The sequence below is a fragment of the Centroberyx affinis genome, unplaced genomic scaffold (assembly GCF_046629955.1).
Source record: "Centroberyx affinis isolate AG114_WGS23_722 - 3 ecotype Tasmania unplaced genomic scaffold, CSIRO-AGI_Caff_v1 ptg000098l_1, whole genome shotgun sequence".
Taxonomy (NCBI): domain Eukaryota; kingdom Metazoa; phylum Chordata; class Actinopteri; order Beryciformes; family Berycidae; genus Centroberyx; species Centroberyx affinis.
In genome coordinates this window covers 277,557-298,199 of record NW_027278801.1, presented here as the reverse complement: position 1 = coordinate 298,199, position 20,643 = coordinate 277,557, and the positions used below count along the sequence as shown (strand labels likewise).

At 43.3% G+C, this 20,643-nt stretch overlaps 1 protein-coding gene across 1 annotated transcript in view; it reads right to left on the bottom strand.

Annotated features, from left to right (window-relative positions):
* Positions 1 to 2,193: 2,193 nt before the first annotated feature.
* The window catches only part of LOC139646908 (scavenger receptor cysteine-rich domain-containing protein DMBT1-like), a 40,352-nt gene continuing 21,902 nt past the window's right edge, over positions 2,194 to 20,643 (bottom strand). Inside the window, exons 7-13 of the mRNA XM_071522693.1 lie at positions 17,219 to 17,552; positions 8,863 to 9,166; positions 5,892 to 5,953; positions 5,474 to 5,661; positions 3,617 to 3,921; positions 2,456 to 2,663; positions 2,194 to 2,218 (exon numbers count right to left, since the gene is read on the bottom strand). Of these exons, the coding sequence (XP_071378794.1) occupies positions 2,194 to 2,218; positions 2,456 to 2,663; positions 3,617 to 3,921; positions 5,474 to 5,661; positions 5,892 to 5,953; positions 8,863 to 9,166; positions 17,219 to 17,552 (1,426 nt within the window). The remainder of the gene's footprint in view (positions 2,219 to 2,455; positions 2,664 to 3,616; positions 3,922 to 5,473; positions 5,662 to 5,891; positions 5,954 to 8,862; positions 9,167 to 17,218; positions 17,553 to 20,643) is intronic.

The following is a 20,643-nucleotide window of genomic DNA, read 5'->3' as shown; positions in this document are numbered from 1 at the left end:
TAAAAATGTAATAAGAATAAAGAAAAACACATAAGCACAGAAAAATAAAATAAGTAGACATATACACAGCCACACACACACATACGCACACAGCCATGCGTATACATCCACAGACACCTGATCAATCAGAACAAAAGGCTAGCAAGTAAAAGTGGGTATTAAGACGACTCTTAAATCCATCAACCGAATCAGCAGATTAATTTTTTTCCGGGAGACTATTCCACAGTTTAGGAACTGCTATAGAAAAGGCCCTGTCACCAGATTTCTTTAGTCGAGACCGTGGGAAACCTTTGTCAGTGGACCTAAGGGGCCTAACAGCGGTGTGGGGGGTCAGAAGCTCAGAAATGTAGCCAGGGGGCGAGACAATGCAGCGTTTTGAAGACAAACAGGAGGATTTCGAATTGAATTCTGAAATGGACAGGGAGCCGGAGTGGTGAAGCCAGGATTGGTGTGATGTGGTCTCATTTTTTACGTCTGGACAGCGATCTAGCCGCAGCGTTCTGTACAAGTTGTAAAGTATATAAATAGTCAAAGTCTGGAGGATATTAATGCATTAATTACTTTTTCCAGGTCTGAGAAGGACAGAAAAGGCCTGATTTTGGAAATAACCCTAAGTTGGAAGAAGCTAGATTTCACAACTGAGCTGATCTGTTTGTCAAAGTTCAAAGCGCCATCAAGTATCACCCCTAGGTTCCAGGCTCTGGGTAATGGTATTAGTGGAGGCAGAGGGGCCAAACAATAAGACTCAGTCTTATCTTCATTCAGTTGGAGGAAGTTTTGTGCCATCCAGGATTTAATGTCATCTAGGCATTCAAACTGTATGTAGCTCAGCCCGCTCAGGTGATTGGAGAAGTGTGTTTTTTCTCTCCCTGTACACTGCCATTGCAGGGTGAAACTGGTCTGAAAAGCACACTTACAACACATGAACGAATGCGAACAAAGCAGATTCAGACAATATCTAAAAAAATGTTTTTAAGTGAATTGCTTCCTTTATGTTTATTAAACCTTTCAGTTTGTGAAATGTGGTCGTGGGAAACTTAAGCCTTGTTTATCCTCAATCAGAAGCTTCTGAGAACCGCCCGAAACAAACTTCTGAAAGCCTTGAGCCTTCATGGTTTTTCAGAATATTAATATACTCTATGTAGGAGGTGCTTAAGCTACTTGCAGTTCCGCGAAACAACTGCCGCTGCTGTAGCTCTCCCCCTGCGGCTCCACTCAGCTCGGCTTTTTCAGCTTGTTTTTTGCCTTTGTTGAGCTTGTCACATAAACCCAGTGTTTCCCCTATATACAGTATATTCTACTGAGGTGGGCCGCCAGAGTACAATCATGACATGCCATGCTAAAAATATTGTCAAAATAGTAGGCTCATTTTATTTTTGGCCGAAATGGTCTCACTTGGCAGGCTAAGCTGCTGTTAGAACCAGTGTTTCTAGGTGCCGCTGCTGAAAATGCGATCAAACTCAAATGTAGCCTGTTTCTGCCAAGATGCACCTTCATGATCAAAGTGACAAATGGCAACGTGTGGAGCGAGACAGAGCGAGACAAGCACACCGATACACTGCTGCCTATAGCGTTTCTATAATCATTCAGGCATTTCCTATACTAACTGCTGCCTATTGTGTTTCTATAATCATTCAGTCATTTCCTATAGTAACTGCTGCCTATAGTGTTTCTCTCCCGGACCATGCCGCCACTGTTAGAAAACATCCTAGGGGAAACCGCCTCTGCTGTCTACCTCCAGGAGTTGAAAGCTTCGCCCTGTCTACACAGCAGCTTACCAGAAGTTGTTCTGAGGAGAACGTACAGCACGAAATATGCGGCTCCCTCCAATTCCCAGCCCCCTTCATACCTCATTACATCTGGCCAATTGCTGCAAAGCTGGGCGGCATGTTCGGATGCTTCTGTTTCGGAGAGTCACACAGAGCCAAAATTGAGTCAAAATAGAGTCAAATATTACTTTCATCAATAATGATAAATAGGCCCAAATATAATCATTAACTCATTTTTTATATATTGGCATAATCTACTTTGTCAAAGTCCTGTCTCTGATCCGACAGGCATAAATGCAAAACCACTGGTCTGATTTTGATGAAACTTGGAAGGATGATGCATCTTTTTGAGTGCCTGCATCATTCATGGGGAACTGCATGTTTACTTGTTACTTTATCCAGCAACTTATTACATTTACAGGTTTTATTCTATTTTTGACTCATTTAGACTGTTACATTTTTGTTTTTGTTACAAGTTATGAAATTATCCAGCAGTTATCTCATTATCAGTCACTGCAACATTTCCAGATTAAAATGCTGAGACATTCCCCTAAGCGTGACTTTGTGTTTTACCTTCACACACCACGCCAGCGTCTTCACTGTGGTCACAGTCATGTGATCCCAACTCCGCATGTCTGCACTCCCTCAGCGTCGACTCAGATCCTGTACAGTTGACGTTGTCCAGCCAGATGGGTCCTTCTCCCTGACCGAAGTGGGCTCCACCGGGGGCCGACAGAGCCCTGCCACAGCCCAGCTCCCTGCACACCACCTGGGCGTCTTCCAGCTCCCACCGGTTGTCACACACCGACCCCCACTGGTTATCATGGTAAAACTCCACTCTGCCAGAACAGGGGTCACTGGAGGAGGGTTTAACCAGTCTGACCAGAGGAGCAGCTGCAATAAAATAAGATATTACTAATATTAGTAGTAGTATTTGTAGTAGTGGTATTAATATTACAATATCACTTACAGCTACTAGCACTACTCGTATAGTAATAGTAGTATTAATAATAGTAGCAGTGGCAGCAGCAGCGGTAGCAGTAGTAGTTGAAGTAGCAGTACTAGTATTAGTAGCAGTAGCAGTAGTTAACTGTAACTGTTTCATGCTGGGAAAACATCAATTTAACACTTTACGTGCCACCAACACATAATTTGCTGATTTCAAACCAGTTAGAAATGCTGTGAGGGGCCAGGCTGTATGGGCATGTTCACAGATTAGGTTTTGACACTCACTGCAAGTGTCATAGTGATAAGGACTTCCATCCAGTGACATGGTGAATGTTGGGCCTCATATTCATCTGTCTCTGTATTAACTTTACAGTGAACTGACTAACAATTTGTTACCGTTGCTTCCCAATGATAGCCCCCCCACTCCACATCACCCCCACCCTCTCACCTGGATTTTCTCAGCAGGTTTAGTACATGACAATGACACATCCAGCCACCCAGCTATCCATACAAATTAAAGGTCAAAATTTTAAACTCAAACGTGAGCAACTAGTATGATTTTGATGAAGGAGCGATTATGAATTTTGGCACAGTGCTTTGGTGTTTTGCGGCGCTATGATAAAAGGTCAAAATTTCAAAATTTGAAATGCCATAACTGCTACACCACAGGTCCGATTTTGATGACACTTGGAGTGACGATGCATTTTGTTGCTGATTGTCCCAAGGAGTGCCTGTATCATTCATGGGGAACTGCATGTTTACTTGTCTCATTTATAGGGACGTTTTGTTACATGTTGACAAGTTATGAAATTATCCATCAGTGATCTCATTATCAGTCAATACAACATCTCCTGACTAAAATGCCGAGACGTTTACCTAAGCCTGAGTTTGTGTTTTACCTTCACACACCACACCAGCGTCTTCATTGTGGCCACAGGTATGTGATCCCAACCCTGCATGTCTGCACTCCCTCAGCGTCGACTCGGCTCCTGTACAGTCGACGTCGTCCAGCCAGATGGGTCCTTCTCCCCGACCGAAGAAGGCTCTGCCGGGGGCCGACAGAGCCCTGCCACAGCCCAGCTCCCTGCACACCACCTGGGCATCGGCCAGCTCCCACCAGTCATCACACACCGACCCCCACTGGTTATCATGGTAAAACTCCACTCTGCCAGAGCAGGAGTCACTGTAGGAGCCGTTAACCAGCCTGACCAGAGGAGCAACTGCAATAAAATAAAACAAGATATTATTATTAGTAGTAGTAGCAGTAGTAATTGTAGTAGTGGTATCAATATAATTATATCACTTGCAGGTATTATCACTGCTAGTATAGTAATAGTCGTATTAATAATAGTAGCACTGCATAAGTAGTAGCAGTAGCAGCAGTAATATCAGTATCAGTATCAGTAGCAATAGCAGCACTAGTAGCAGTAGTAGTAGGTTGGAAGTTGTAACCACTCCCTCGTAACTCTGATTTGAACATGTTAAAAATCCACCAGCCATACTTCAACATATTAAATGATGATCACAAATGATTTTAGTAACTTTTAAGATCAAAAAGTTTAATTTTAAAGTCTTTTAAGATTTCTTGTGCACTCACTACTTTGATTTTTTATTGCATACTTATTTAGCATTAGCATTAGCAGTGTAATTTAAGTCAATTTAATTCTTCCCCTTAGCTTTCTTCCAAGCTGTCTTCTCATCTTCTTGGTCCAGTTCCTTAAAATCTTGCTTGTCGTCCTCAAATCTAAGTCTTTTCAAACTCTGTTCGAAGCTTAATGAATTCATTAGAAAAATCCTTGATAGAACTCTGCTCAGGCTGAATATCCTCAAGCTTGATAGTAGAAGTTGGCGTCATATTGAGATGTCATTACTGCTGTTCCTTGTGGTTCTGCCTCAATCATTACCATTAGGTCAGGAAGAGGCAGCTGAGGGTCAGCTGGAGGTATTCAACAAGATATAACCCTTTCCTTCTTCTTTCACCACAACATCTTCCTTTGGGACACCAGTGTATACCCTACCACTAGTGGAGGTGGTGGAGGTGTTGGAGGTGGGGTTGCTGCCTCATAACCAGCCCCCAGCAAAGGATTTACTCCCTTGGTGGCCATATCATTGTCATATACCTCCTTTTACTGATGGGGAACAGGACATTCAAGATATCCGGCCTTTCAACACCCATCTGGTGACTTCCCTCAAAGGTAGTGGCAGTTACCCACCAGTTGGTACATAGAAAGGGGTTGTTGTACTGATTTATTAGGGAGATGGACCATAGTGAGCTTTTGCCCCTGCGTGAATATCTGAGTTTTGGCCATTATTGGGCAATATATCCCATGAGGGTAAACTCCCTGGGGGACAAAGACCCAACCATGGCCTGAATCTCTAACTGAGGTCCAGCATGGATAGGCCTTTTCCTCCAGCACCATCAGAGTATTGTCAACTGGGGTATGAAATTCTATTCAACCAGGGGGGTGAAGAACCCCCATGATGCTGTCTTCTTTCCCCGGATGAAGCATGGGGTGCACCGTACTCCTGTCTCTGCCACCCACAGTGTTTCAACCAGCCCCAGAGCTAGTTAACATCTGATGCAGCAAGTTTGCACCTGAGGACACATAGCAGGCTCCTAGTTCTTTCTTGATCAGCAGCAATAGCAGGTTGATTGGAGTTAGCAAAGCGATATATTGAGGAGGTAACATTACACTGGACAGTCCAGCCTTGAGTCTGAATTAGTCTGACTCCCCTATTGGTTGTGCCAAGCCAACCCAGCCTTGTTCACCATCACACTGTACTTAGCCAGCCACAGTGATTGGGTCGGAGGTTGGTTGCAGGTGGCTTCCCCCCATCCCAGTTCCCAGACACAGAACTTAATGAGCTTAAACACCCACAGCATCATGGTCTTGCTGGGAAGTTTGGTAATCTGCACCACCAGGTAGGTCAGGAGCACCACCACCTGTACCCAGTATAGGCTTGGGGCCCACAAAGCAGTGTTGTCAATAACCAGCCACAGTACCACCACAGCCCCTCTAACCAGGCTTTCTCTGGTGGTGTGAACCCATATACGACTTAGCATGTAGGCTACAAACCACGATGTGGTGTAGGCAACTTCCCTTCTCATTATATTTTGCATCAGCACATGGAAAGCTCCTTCCAGCAGGCAGATCATGCAGAGACCACACTCACCAGTGGTGGGCCTATGGGTGCGGACAGTATCCCCCCAGTGCCATTGCTGATCCAACAAGGCCCTGCAGGGGACCAGTCAGAACTCGTAGTGGTCCAACTGGTATCACAGTATTTTCCACTGTCTGGATGGTATCAGTATTATATCACCGTATTCAAAATGTAATAATTTAACATTTGATAATAAAATTAATACATGCGTTTTATCTTTATAATACTTCGTTATAAGTGTGACTCTTGTATAAGTGTAATGTCCACAAAAAGTCAAGCCCTTTTAATTGGGCTGTTAAGCCCTCTGATATTTATGGACAAGACTGAAAGTTTAGCCATAATCACTATGAAAATGTAAGTATGCCCTGGAGTACACAACACATTCTGCAAGTCGTGGCACGCTACATGCAGCACAATTAAAATAAAAGTGTGGAAAAATATCAACACATTTCAAAAAAATCCCCCCATATACCCAAGACTGCAAAACCCCTCCCCTGTTTGTAACAGGGATGCACATTTAAAAAAAAAAAAAATCTTGATCAATTTGCATTCAAGTTAATGATCAAATATCAGTGTTCTTTAGGTCCAAATATGTAACAAGCCCCCCTCCCCAAAAAAACACAAAAACAAGACTAGGTCAAAACCTAGTATATGGCTGGACCGTGTATGAGTGTGCCACGTGCCACGGCCGACCAATGGTGTAACTCCGCTGTAGACTGCTAATACAGAATAATAGTCCATACATCCATACTGATCGTTCCAGCGCGTCCCGTCTCTCTCTCCACCGCTGTCATCTCCACCGCGCCCACGGCCCGCATCGATCCTGCCGATCCAAGCGCCAGGCGCTCTGTTACCCGTCGGTGCCGAAAACGCTGTTCGCCAGACACCGGGGGCGCATCGTCGTCGGGACCCCGGCCGACATCTCGGCCGGATCATCGGAAACAAATCTGCGCCCAGATAGTGGCACCGGCCGGAACCGTGGCCCCGGGAAACTTCGGGAAGGTCGGCAATAAGCCCTGGCGTGATGAAACCTCCATGCTTGTTTGTGTCTCTCTCTCCCCCGACAGAACAGAGGACTTCAGGTGGACTGAGCTCGCGCATATGCATCGACATAAACGGTGATATGATATAATTGTATAGATTCTATTTTAGCTTCAGCTTACATGCATGATATTGGTCAGCCTGCTTACTGTGTGGGAGAAACGGGCTCCTGATCTCAGCGGAGAAACTAGACGGCGGAGAAAACGAAACTGAAATTTCTGGCTCTGTGATCCTATGATGTGCCACGTGCCACGGCCGACCAATGGTGTAACTTGATCACTCAGTCACTCAGTCAGTCAGTCAGTCAGTCAGTGACAGACATTCGCGTTTGTAGGGCTGGCCCAGCTGTTGCGGTCCAGGCAAAAAACAAAAACAAAAAAAAACACGCACCACCACACACACTTCTAACCAAAGCATTATCTAGATGAACAACTTGACTCACACTGATATGCATATTGAAGCTGAAAGGAGGCTATAATCATAAAGCACAAAATAAGAATATTATTATGTAGGCTGAGGCTATATTATTAGTCTATGTAGGCGATGGAGTTATGGCTCGTAAAATTCTGACACGGTCTCATCTCACTTTCTCATATTCCCATATTAGTCCAACTGAAATAAAGTTTCCAAACTCCAAAGGAAATTAAAAAGGACTATTGTTGACCAAATCGGCTGGGGTTTACCGTTTTAGGCCTGTTGCCTAAATATTTTTATTTATAAAGATCAGCAGATCAGCAGAGAAGACTGCTCTGATTGGACAGAGGTCCCGGGGATGCAGAGGCACCGCTGCGTGACTGTTGTCAGCCTCGAGAACCCTACTTGGTTGGCTTTCCACCAGTCCAGTGGATTCCTATCAAGTGGTATAGGGATTTCTTGCAAGTAGTCTTCCACTTGGGTGGTGGAATAGTTGATAGCTTACTTTTTTTAGTCCGTTGCAAAACATTAAAGTCCATGAAATGAAAAAGGTACAGAATAAATGGAATTATTTTATGTTGGTCCCGGGATATCTATTACAGGAACACAGCAGAATAAGATCACAGGTAGCTGACCATAGGAGCATAGGTAAACACATATCTAGTCAGCTTTAATACAAACAGTACGCTGCAATGGTGGCGGCAGACGTCTTATTCCGTGGAGTCCGTAAATATTGAGCCCAGCAGCAGTGAAGGAAGGTTGAGCTGGTGCTGGGTGGTTTTTGCTTCATTCCCCAGCTGTCGGCAAAAATCCTCTGCTTCTTTGGCTGTGGAGAAGCTAAGGAGATTCCCGTTATGTCATACATGTAGGATAAATCAAAAAAGTGGGCCTAGTGATCACTTTGTGTGCTAGCAAAAGCTTGACACCTCTCCGTGGTGAAGGCGCTGTAGTCGGCTTTGTAGCGTAAGATCTTTCCGACGTCTTGGATAGGTTCCTTCTTCTGTGTCTCCCTGGCACCCTGAAAAATTGCCTAGTGATCTGCATACTTCAGACAGCGACAGATCATAGTGCATGAGGAGTTTGGCTGTTTACCATAAACCCTGTGGGCACGGTCGATCTTGAAGGGGGTGTTGCTGTCTAGAATTGGTATCCATTTAGGCAGCATCTTCTGCAGAAACCCCCCCAGGGTCGTCCTTCTCGCAGTAAGCAGCTAGTCCGACAACACAAACGTTATTTTGGGACCTGTCCTCTAGCTCGGCTTCAGCTGTAGCTTCAGTTGGTGACTTGTGCAGGTATCGATTTGTCTTTTCATCTCTCGGGTGTCCCCCTGGATCATGTTTACTTGTTACCTAATCCAGCAATTTATTATATTAACAGGTCTTATTACATGTTTGACTCATTTAGACTCATTTTTTGTTACATGTTGGCAAGTTATCAAATTATCCATCAGTGATCTCATTATCAGTCACTACAACATCTCCTAACTGAAATGCCGAGACGTTTACCTAAGCCTGAGTTTGTGTTTTACCTTCACACACCACGCCAGCGTCTTCACTGTGGTCACAGTCATGTGATCCCAACCCTGCATGTCTGCACTCCCTCAGTGTCGACTCGGCTCCGGTGCAGTCGACGTCGTCCAGCCAGATGGGTCCTTCTCCCCGACCAAAGTGGGCTCTACCGGGGGCCGACAGAGCCCTGCCACAGCCCAGCTCCCTACACACCACCTGGGCGTCAATCAGCCCCCACTGGTCGTCACACACCGTCCCCCACTGGTTATCATGGTAAAACTCCACTCTGCCGGAGCAGGGGTCATTGGAGGAGCCACCAACCAACTTGACCATAGGAGCAACTGCAATAAAATAAGACATTATTATCATTATTAATAGTAGTAGTAGTAATTGTAGTGGTATTAATATTATTACATCACTTGCAGCTACTAGCACTGCTAGTAGAGTAATGTTAGTATTAATAATAGTAGCAGTAGTTGCATTGGTAGTAGCAGCAGTAGCAGTTGCAGAAAAACGTGCAATGTACAGGACTTGTTTACCCCAAATTACATGTTGGTGGCACGTAATGTGTTGAAATAACGTATTCCCAGCATGAAATTATGGTTATGTGAAGGAGACACGAAAAACAGGAAGTAGTGTCACAGTGAAGTTGCGTGGTGGAAAGTAAAATTATACTTCTGCGTTGAACTGCCGCAGTAGCAACGGCATAGGTGCCTACAGGCGTAGGTTCTGTGGTTCTGTGTTGGTGATTGTGCACGTACACCACCGAAAAACTAGACAGCAGTGCTTTGTTAACACAGATTTAATAACAGAAGAAGTAGTAGTGTTTACATTCTCTTAAGCTTGTGTACTGGGATATTTCTCACCATGAATTCAGTGACATCTGGTAATCTTTATAATTTGGGGATGAAGTGTCCTACAAATCAATATATTTGCAGCTCTCTGCAGCTCATCTCTCGTCGATCTGCTCCATTGTCTTCGCTATCGACGGATACCAACCGGATACAGGAGGAGGATATATGAAGCAGTCAATCACCATGCTTGTGGTCCTGCGTTGCCCTACGCCTTATATAACACTTTGTTAACAATGGATTTAAAATAACACTTATTGTTACACAGCTTAGCAGTAGTAGTTTAGTGGTTGTATTAGTCGTAGTAGTAGTAGTAATATTAATGGCAGTAGTAGTAGTAGTAATATTAATGGCAGTAGTAGTAGTAGCAGTAGTTGCAGTAACTGCATTAGTAGCAGTTGTAGTAGTAGCAGTAGTTGCAGTAGTTACAGCAGCAGCAGTAGTAGTAGTAACAGTATTATCAGTAGTCATAGTAGTAGCAGCAGCAGCAGTAGTAGCAGTATCAGTAGGAGCAGTAGTATACAGTGTGATGTCTAATTGTTTGCCACAGGCTACCGTAGGCAGATGTTGATGACGTTTTTACAAGAGCGTCTGAATGAGATGTAACGCATGTGACATGAAGCAGCACTCAGGTAGTTGTTTGTCCATCGTGAATAAAGCATACCCAGAAGAAATAAACATTGTGTTCTCAATCATCATCATGACATGGTGTCAGAATTAAGGACTCCACGCCGATATTGACGACAGATGGCTAAGATGGACCAACAGAACCGTTTCTCCCAGCCGGCGGAGTGGCCGGTATGGAGGTAGAGGTTTTCCCGTTTTCAAGTGGTGTCAGAACTTGATAAGCAGAGCGAGGAGGTGCAAGTTAATTCCCTACTTGCAATGGGAGGGATGCCGAGCCAATCTAAAATTCCTTTGTGTACGACGGAGAGGAAGGACATTCTGAGTTTGACTATGAAACAGTCATCAGAAAATTCAATGATGTCTTTGTTTTCACAAAAGGGGTTCAGAAGGCTGAGGGAACAGTCAAGGCTTTTATTATGGAGCCTGTATGAGCTCACGCAGCAGTGTGACTTTGGCATAACTAAAGATGAGCAAATTAGAGACAAGATTGTCATAGGAATTATTGACATCGAGGTCTCACAAAAGCTACTTGAGCCAGAGTTGACAGATAATTAATTAGAATTGTGACTGCGCTAATATAAGGGCCAAGCAATGCACACAATAGCCCATTAGTAGCAACAGGTAATGGGAAAAAGAAGCGCAGATGTCTCTCCAGTGAAGCTGGAAGTGTTGGTGGCAAAGAAAACATTAAAGAGCTGCAGAGAAGAGATTTTTTCCCGCACGTAAAAAGTCACTCTGGAACGACATAAAATGAATGCAGTTGGGCACCACAAGCGCGATTTAGTGGAGGTAAAAAGCGCTGGTACGATATGAGGAGGTGAATCAAAATGCTGACCACAAATAACGCCAAAAAGGAGCCTTCATTCCCTTGGAGGAGCAAGTGCAGCAGAGCCTGACTGAGACGCAGGTGCCAGTGCAAGCAGCTACGGCTTGAGAGCCACACTGTTACAGGACCAAAATGGCGAGTTGCGGCCCACTGCCTTCTGTTCACGCACTCTAATAGACACCAAGAAAAGATATTCCCAGATTGAGGAGTGCTGGGTGGGGGTGTGGGCCTGCATGCGTTTTGCCCACTACATCCAGGGAATGGACTGCTTTGGTCTCCAGCCGATTAGCAGTACCAGTGGTTTATGGTTCAACACGTGACCTTGACAAAGCACCGCTGAAGTGTCACAGAATCTTATGCACCTTGTGAGGTTCAACGTCATAGCATGTCAGACACAAATGAAGATGTCAAAATATATGTGGAAGCTGTGGTGGCAAAAAGGCTAATCTCGTCACACAAGCTCGAGGACATCCGCAAAGCCACACAGAGCGACGCTGACCTCCAGAAGGTAATTGCCTTCATCAGAAAAAGGTGGCCACTGAGAATGTCTAAGTTTTCATCCCTGCATGGATTCTACACAGCCAGGGCTCACATTTCTGAGCTAGACGGCCTTGTGCTGTACCAAGACTGCATAGCTATCCCTGCATCACTGAGACCTGATGTACTACAGCAGATTCACAAAGGCCACCAGGGGCTGACAGCGTGGGTGGGTGGCCCAGCGTCGGTGCTGAAATCACAAAGAAGGTGATGTCCTGTAAATTCTGCATAGAGAACAAACCAACACAGAGACGCAAACCACTCGTAACAACTCCCCTGCTCAGGGGTCCTTGCAGCTGATTTGTGTGAGCTGGGCTGTAGGAAATACCTCATTGCTGTGGACTACTATTCGAGAGACCTTGAAATAGCTCACCTACCCTCTACTACAAGCCATCATGTTATCAACCAGCTGAAGTGCATGTTCGTGAGATGGGGGATACTTCTAGAACTCCTCTGCAAAAATGCTATGCAGTTTATATCAGCTGAGTTCCAGGACTTCAGAGGTATGGTTTCACTCACATAACCTCCAGTCCTCATTACCTACAGGCTAATGGGAATGCTAAGAGAACTGTCCAAACAGCTAAGCGCATTCTCAAGCAGCCGACCCCTGCCTAGCCTTGATGTGTTACCATGCAACACCTATCACCGAAACCAGAGCTAGCCCTGCACAGCTAATAACAGGACGACAAATCCTTACCACTGTCCCAGTGCTGGAAGAGAAATTCCAACTGAAGGACTCCAAAGCTAAGTAAGCTTACCGATTCTTCTACAACCGCAGATATTCAGCTCATTCACTCCCTGACCTGTGCCCTGGCCAAGATGTTAGAGTAAAGCTCGATGGAGACAAAGCCTGGAAAATGCCTGCCAAGGTCAATGGCAAGTCCAGGGAGCCAAGGTCTGACTTGGACAGAATGGACAATGGCATGGTCACCTGTCGCAACAGGAGTAACCTTCAGGCTGTTCCAGATACTGTCGACCCAGAGGAGCAACAGCAGCGAGTCCACTGAGCCTCGCTCCAGCAGGACAGCGATTCCCCATGGGGTCTAACCCACAGGAGCCACCACCAAACCAGCCATCCTCGGATTCCACCCTGGGGTCTCTTCCCCAGCTTGCAACTCCCCAAAGAGTTGTGCGACTGACTTCAAGGGGCAGTGAAGTTAGGCTGCCTCTCAGATTTAGAGACTTGATTTAGAGATTTTGTGACACTTAACCTTTAATGGGTTCATCATACTATAAAGCAAGGAATCTCTGTCTGTATGTGTGTCCTTTGCATATCTCGAGAACCGTTCGTCCGATCTACTTCACACTTGGCGGGTGTATTGCTGGGGATGTGCAGTATCGGATTGGACACGCATGTTCAGTATTAATAAACTTTGAATAAACAAGCGAACAGCGCTCTGTGCAGCAGTGGGGCAGGGCGAACAGCGCTCTGTGCAGCAGCAGGGTTCAAAGCAAGCGACTGATAGCCTAAGCCTATTTTGAAAGGGCACTGCACTAGTTGAAATAATTTTAGTTAGCAGTTATTTCTTTGTTTGGGGAGGGACAGGAAACATGGACCGAAAGAGACTCTTGAGCATTCTTCAATATGGACAGAAACTGTTCAAGGGCAGAACAATACCTATGTTGCTGTGCAGTCTACCCCGATGTCCTAGTGTTCAATTCAGTGGTTGTCTTCAGGTAGCATATCTCAGAAAAGGATTACAGTTTTCTTTCAAAAGGGAGATGTAGTGATGGCTAATTGTTTGCCACAGTCTACCGTAGGTGCATGTTGATGAGGTTATTACAAGAGCATCTGAATGAGATGCAATGCATGTGACATGAAGCAGCACTCAGGTTGCATCATAATGACATTAAGTAGTAGTAGTAGTAGTAGTAGGTATGTAGTTTAATTAGTAGTCCCAGTAGCATAAGAAGTAGTAGTAGTAGTAGGTAAGTAGTTTTATTAGTAGTAGCAGTATCAGTAGCAATGGTAGTCGTAGTAGTAGTAGTAGTAGTAGCAGCAATCATAGCAGTAGCTGCAGTAGTAGCAGGAGTAGTAATGTTAGTCGAAGCAGTAGTAGTAGTTGCAGTAGCAGCAGTAGCATAAGAAGTAGTAGTAGTAATAGTAGGCTAGTAGTTTTATAAGTAGTTGCGGCAGTTGCAGCAGCAGCAGTAGCAGCAGTATTCATAGTAGTAGTACTATTAGCAGGGTTCATACACTTTTTCACCAATGATTTTCAATGATTTTTCCATGACTTCTCCACAACCTTTAACTTAATTTCCATGACCAAAAGAAATGACTTCTCTGCGGTACCACTGAAAATTTTGTACTGTAACACTGTATAAGTAAAACTATATAGGTTAAATTTTCTGAAGAAAATTTGTGGGCTTGCTTCAGCAAGACAGGTTGAAGACAGTTGAATTCATGACAAAGTGTTTAAATGTCTGTACATTTTGAGTATTTTGATCTGCTGTTTGAAGAAGTAGCTGTTAAAGTTATAGTTGTAGCAGTAGCAGTAGAAACAGTAACACTGAAAAGCCAGTGGAAGTCTATAAACCAGCTAGAATGTAGTAGAGAGACTGCTGAAACTGTAGTAGCTGCAGTAGTAGTAGTAGTACTACAGCATTAGAAGTTAAATGTGTAAGTAATTAATACTAATCTGTAATTAAAATCTGTAAGTGAACAGTAGTAGGAATGCTACTACTAGGTAATACTAGTAGTAGTAGTAGTAGTAGTAGTAGTAGTTGTAGCAGTAGTTGTAGCAGCAGCAGTAGTTGTAATGGAAGTAGAATCAGTCATTGTACATGTAATGGTAATTACACGTGTGTGTGTGTGTGTGTGTGTGTGTGTGTGTATGTGTGTGTGTGTCAAGTATACCCAGCTGCAGCCTGCGGAAGGGGGCGGGGCTTAGCAAACCTGAAATCCCGCCCATTGATGATTTCATTGGTTTAAAGGTCGAAACAGGGCGGGACTACAGATCGCCTGTAATCTAAACTGAGAATCCACTATGGTTGGAAACAAGTGAAGTAGTGCTTTGTTTACTTAGCGGTAGTTATTCAATTTAGTTTCCTACCATACATATATTCACAAACACCCTGTTGCATGTAAGAAATGTCAATGACACCAGCAATTAAAATAAAATGTTTCATGGTGAAATATATTTATTACCTTTCGATTTTTTTCAAATGACAAAGACACTACAATTCACACTAATTGTGTGTGTAGAGAGAGAGAGAGAACATTTTTCACTCACTACAGTACTCACTATTCAAATCATCACAATGCACAACCGACAAGCATAGTTAACATCAAGGCTATCATTACTGGCTCGCTAGCTGCTAATGTTAGCTATAGATCGCAAGCTGCTAACGTTAGCTACAGATCGCTAGCTGCTAACCGTTAGCTACCCATTGATGATTTCATTGGTTTAGTGGGTGACCTGTACCCCCGCCCCAACCTGTAGCCCCACCCCGTTCTGCAGGCTGCAGCTGGGTGCTTCTCGTGTGTGTGTGTGTGTGTGTGTGTGTGTGTGTGTGTCTCTGCCTTTTTAAAGGTTGTAGTATTATGGGTTGTAGTAAAAGCAGCAGTTGTAATATCAGGAGTAGAAGAAATACAATTAGCAGTAGTAGTGGTATTTGGACTATCAGTAGCTTCAAGCTTGGTGGTGTCAGCAGATAATGTTATCCACTGGATTTGAACCCACTAGGGAACTATTACAGATCAAATATTGCAGAAACAAGGCAAAATGACTGTAAAGCACTAGTGTTGATCAAACGTCCCTAACTCAAAAACTACAAATGCTACCACTTAGATATTTACATTGTGAGAGAGTGGAGAAGTATGTGAACAGTTTGGTGTAAAATATATGTATGTGCTGTGAAAATAGTGGGAATAGTGGCAGTTTAAAAAATATGTTCAGGACAGACCTGCTGAATGAGAGAGGAGGGCTGTAAAAAACAGTTTTGCACTAGTGTTAAACAAACGTTCGCAACTCAAAAACTATAAATGCTATGACTTAGATATTAGACATAGACATTGTGAGTGGCACAAGAAGTAGCAGAACAGTTCGATGTGTAAAATGTGGTGAAAAATGTGGGAGCTACCACAGTTTCAAAACTTGGAATATTTAGTAAAAATCACAGTCTCAAGTTCCTAGAGTGTGTGATGACATCACCACTCTAGCAGGGTGAAGATTCCCCATTCATTTCTATGGGGAAAAATATCATGTTTAAACATAAATTGTGACAAAAGTATAAATCCCAACACTTAAAGTAATAAAAGTAATAGCATGCTATTCCCGAATGTGTTGAGCGTGTGAGAGTTTGAACCACATCAATAGCTCAAACGGTTTGAGCCGCATTAAAGGTTAAAAAAGCATCCGGAAGAAGCGTAATAAGAAGAAGTAAGAAGGTTGCTATAATTAGGTCTGCATTTCAAACATATGGTGCCTCTCTAGAACAAATAAACACCAGAAAGACACACCGAGATACATTTTGTCCTATATTAAATCCAATACCAGTTTAAAATTTTTGTCAATGTCTCAAAAGATAAATCAAAATTGCCATCACATTTTCTATCAGAGAGAGAGCATGAGAAAAAGAGAATGAAAGAGAGAGAGACAGACAAAGAGAATGAATGAGAAAGACAGAGAGAGACAGAGAGAAATAGTGCATTGGGATAGGAATGCCAGTGGTTAACTACTGATTCCCCAGCTCACAGTACACTTTCTTTCACCACAGACAAATCTTGCTGCAATCTGGCTGTCCGGGAACTTGAACGAGTAGTGCGAATTCATAATTTTTAATGCCCATAGTATCGCAGCTTTGAGGACTTCGTTTTTGGTTGAGACTATACACTTGTCTGTTTCTTTGGGGTGGAAACTGCAGTAGCATCGGTGGATGTCTTTGCCGCACCAGCACATATGTTCATAAACTCACTGATAGGAACTGCGCTGCCTGCAACAGCGGCTGCAGTCTGGTGCTTTTTCCCCCTTCACGTGGCTAGCAAGCGCGGCCTCTCCCATATTCGAAATATCGAAGGTTGTACAGCACAGTTTGCGTGTAGCACCTCTTGGGTTTTGTCAGTACCAGTGTCTTTTGCCAGACATATTTGGTACTTTTCCTTAAAAAGCCTTCTCTCTCAACAGGTTTGGACAATGACACATCCAGCTATCCAGCCAGTCCAACATGAGCAGCTGTCTGATTTTCATAACACTAGGGGTAATGACGTATTTCAAAAGATTACTCTGTTTGGCCTGATGGCGACGCTATAATAAAAGGTCAAAATTTCAAACTCTGACATGCCGTGACTGCTACACCACTGGTCCGATTTTTACGAAACTTGGAGGGATGATGCATATTGTTGCTGATTGTCCCAACGGGTGCCTGCATTCATGCGGAACAGCATGTTTACTTTTTACCTTATCCAGCAATTTATTACATTAACATGTTTTATTATGTTTTTTACTCATTTAGAGGGATATTGTGTTACATTTTGCAAGTTATCAAATTATCCAGCAGTTATTCAACTCCTGACTAAAATGCCGAGGCGTTCACCTGAGCCTGAGTTTGTGTTTTACCTTCACACACCACGCCAGCGTCTTCACTATGGCGACAGTCATGTGATCCCCACCCTGCATGTCTGCACTCCCTCAGCTTCAGCTCGGCTCCTGTACAGTCGATGTTGTCCAGCCAGATGGGTCCTTCTCCCCCACCGAAGTGGGCTCTACCGGGGGCTGACAGAGCCCTGCCACAGCCCAGCTCCCTGCACACCACCTGGGCGTCAATCAGCTCCCACTGGTCGTCACACACCGTCCCCCACTGGTTATTATGGTAAAACTCCACTCTGCCAGAGCAGCGGTTACTGGAGTATCCGTTAACCAGCCTGACAAGAGGAGCAACTGCAATATAATAAGACATTATTATCAGTAGTAGTATCAGTAATTGAAGTAGTGGTATTAACATTATTACATCACTTGCAGCTAATAGGGCTGCTAGTATATCAATAGTAGAATTAATTATAATAGCAGTAGTTGTAGTAGTAGTAGCAGTAGTAGCAGTATCAGTAGCAATAGTAGTGGCATAAGCAGGAGTAGCAATAGCAGTAGCAGTAGTAGTAGGAGCCAGGGTTGGGGTGTAACGGAATACATGTAATAGTGTTGAATAATTAAAATACAAAATTTTAGTAACTGTATTCCATTGGAGTTACCATTTAAATTGAAGGTAAACAGATTATGGTTAGTTTTTAAAAAATATGTAGATTACTGAAGGGATTACTTTGAATGTCAGTATTTATTTTTATTGATTTTATTCTATTCAATATTTAATCAATTGGAAAATGTATGCAATTATCAACGTGATCTCACCCAAATACATGAAATGAACACAAACTCTAAAACAGTGATTTACGTGTTGTGGACACGTATTATGGGAAAATAATGTTTCTCCACCACCAACTGAATTACGTTCCACCACAACTATATATATACACTCACTGAGCACTTTATTAGGAACACCTGTACAGCTGCTTATTCATGCAATTATCCATTCAGACAATCATGTGGCAGTAGTGCAATGCATAAGATCATGCAGACACAGGTCAGTAGCTTCAGTTCATGTTCACATCAAACATCAGAATGGCTAAAAAATGTGATCTCAGTGACTTTGACCGTGACATGGCTGTTGGTGCCAGATGGGCTGCTTTGAGTATTTCTGAAACTGCTGATCTCCTGGGATTTTCACACACAGCAGTCTCTAGAGTTTACACAGAACGGTGCAAAAAAACAAAAAACATCCAGTGAGCAGCGGTTCTGCGGACGGAAACGCCTTGTTGATGAGAGAGGTCAGAGGAGAACGGCCAGACAGTACCTCAGATAACCTCTTTACAACTGTGGTAAGCAGAAAAGCATCCCAGAATGCAACACGTCCAACCCTGAGGTGGATGTCACTTTGGTAGCCAGCTGACACTGAGCTGAAAGCTGATACCTGATGCCTACCCAGTATTAGTAAGGTGCTCCTACTAACGTGCTCGGTGAGTGTAAATATATATATAAATGAACTTGAACTAATATAAATATGTTCCTGCGCCATGAATTGAATTACGTCTCAAAGGTTGGTTAACGGCAAGTAAGACGACTTTGGTTAAATTTAGGCAAGTAAAACAAGTTTGGTTAAGGTTTGGATTAAAGTTATGGTACAGTTTAAGCAACTAAAACAACTTGGTTGAGGTTTGGGTATAGGCAACTAAAACAACTTGGTTAAGGTTAGGGAAGTGGTTTGGTCATGGTTAAATAAGAAAAGCGTTAAAAACTAAAATGTGACTTACAGTTGAAATGTCCTTTGAAAACTAACCCCGGTCGCCGGGATCAAAGGCAAACGCATAAGCACTTCCACCACCATCACACCCTTACTGGCCACCATGTGACACTACTTCCTATTTACAGTCGTGTCTTCACGTAACCGTTTCATGCTGGAAAAACTTAAATTTAACACCAACACATAATTTGCTGTTAAAATGTCATGTTCATTTCACGTTTTTCTGTGAGATCAGTCTGGATTTATGCCCTTTGTCTGAATCAATAATGTCCCTTTCTCAGTTCAGCATTGTTCTGATCCACAAAGCAGCTTTTTTTCTTAGTAAATTCTCAACTTTAAAAATTGGTTCTCTTGCAATCCTTAGTCTTCCTTCCTTCCCTCACATCTATTAAAAACAAAGTGTTCTGAAAGTAATCCAAAATATTTTGATTAGATTACTGACTTTGAGTACTTTAACAGAATACATTACAGATTACATTTTTCAACATGTATTCAGTAATGTGTAGGGAATACATATTAAAAGTAACCCTCCCAACTCGGGTAATAGTAGTAGCAGTAGTAGCAGTAGTACTATACTACATTTTTATAACACTATTTTAACAATGGTATTAAAATTTCTGTAGCAATGCAACATGTTACTGATGGGAGGCACAGCTTAACTGACTTTAGGAATCTGCCTGTCACTCATCTTCAGCTCGCTCTCCTCATATTATCAGAAAATAGTCTCTCCAGTGGTATTTCAGTCACCTGTAAACCAGCTCGTTAGCTTCTGTAGCATTCCTCATTAACGACAATTGGTGCTGCTAGCTACTGCTGCTGGGTTTTTCATGAATGAAGAACGCTAACATGGTGTTTTTCAGTCCCCTCAAAAAAAAAATTTCCTCCATAATGGAACAAGGGCTTGGTGGAGAAAAGTAACAGGTGAGATTTCCAGAGGTCAAGCTGTTTTCTCCCACATCTGTGTGTTTGTCCATCAGTCCATTAGCAGGATATCTCAAATAGTTGGGCATGGATTTGCACAAAACTTGGTATGAAGGTTGGTTATGGGCCAAGGAAGAACTGATTCACTTTTCATGTCGATTGGCCAAAAGGGGGTGTGGTGGTGGGCGTGGCATATCACCAAAAGGTGCATAACTGCCTTGCAGGGTGTTGTCATGGCGGAGGTCTGTGCTCTACTGAGCACATGTTCTAGTTACAACTGTAACTAAGTTTAACTGGTTTCTGATTTCAAACCAGATAGAAAAGCTGTGCGGGCCCAGGCTGTATGGGCATGTTCACAGATTAGGTTTTGACACTCACTGCAAGTGTCATAGTGATAAGGACTTGGTGAATGTTGGGCCTCATATCCATCTGTCTCTGTATTAACTTTACACTGAACTGAATAACAATTTGTTGCCATTGCCCCCTCCTGCCCACCTTCTTTCAACAGGTTTGGTACATGACAATGACAATGACACATCCTGCTATCCATACAAATTACACTGATTCGCCTAATGGGTGCAATTCTATTAAAGGTCAAAATATTAGACTCAAATGTGAGCCACTAATTTTGTTGAAAGTTGGAGGAATGATGCATTTCGGTGCTTTGGCCTAATGGCAATGCTATAATAAAACGTACAAATTTTTTGACATGCCATAACTGCTAAACCACTGATCCAATTTTGATG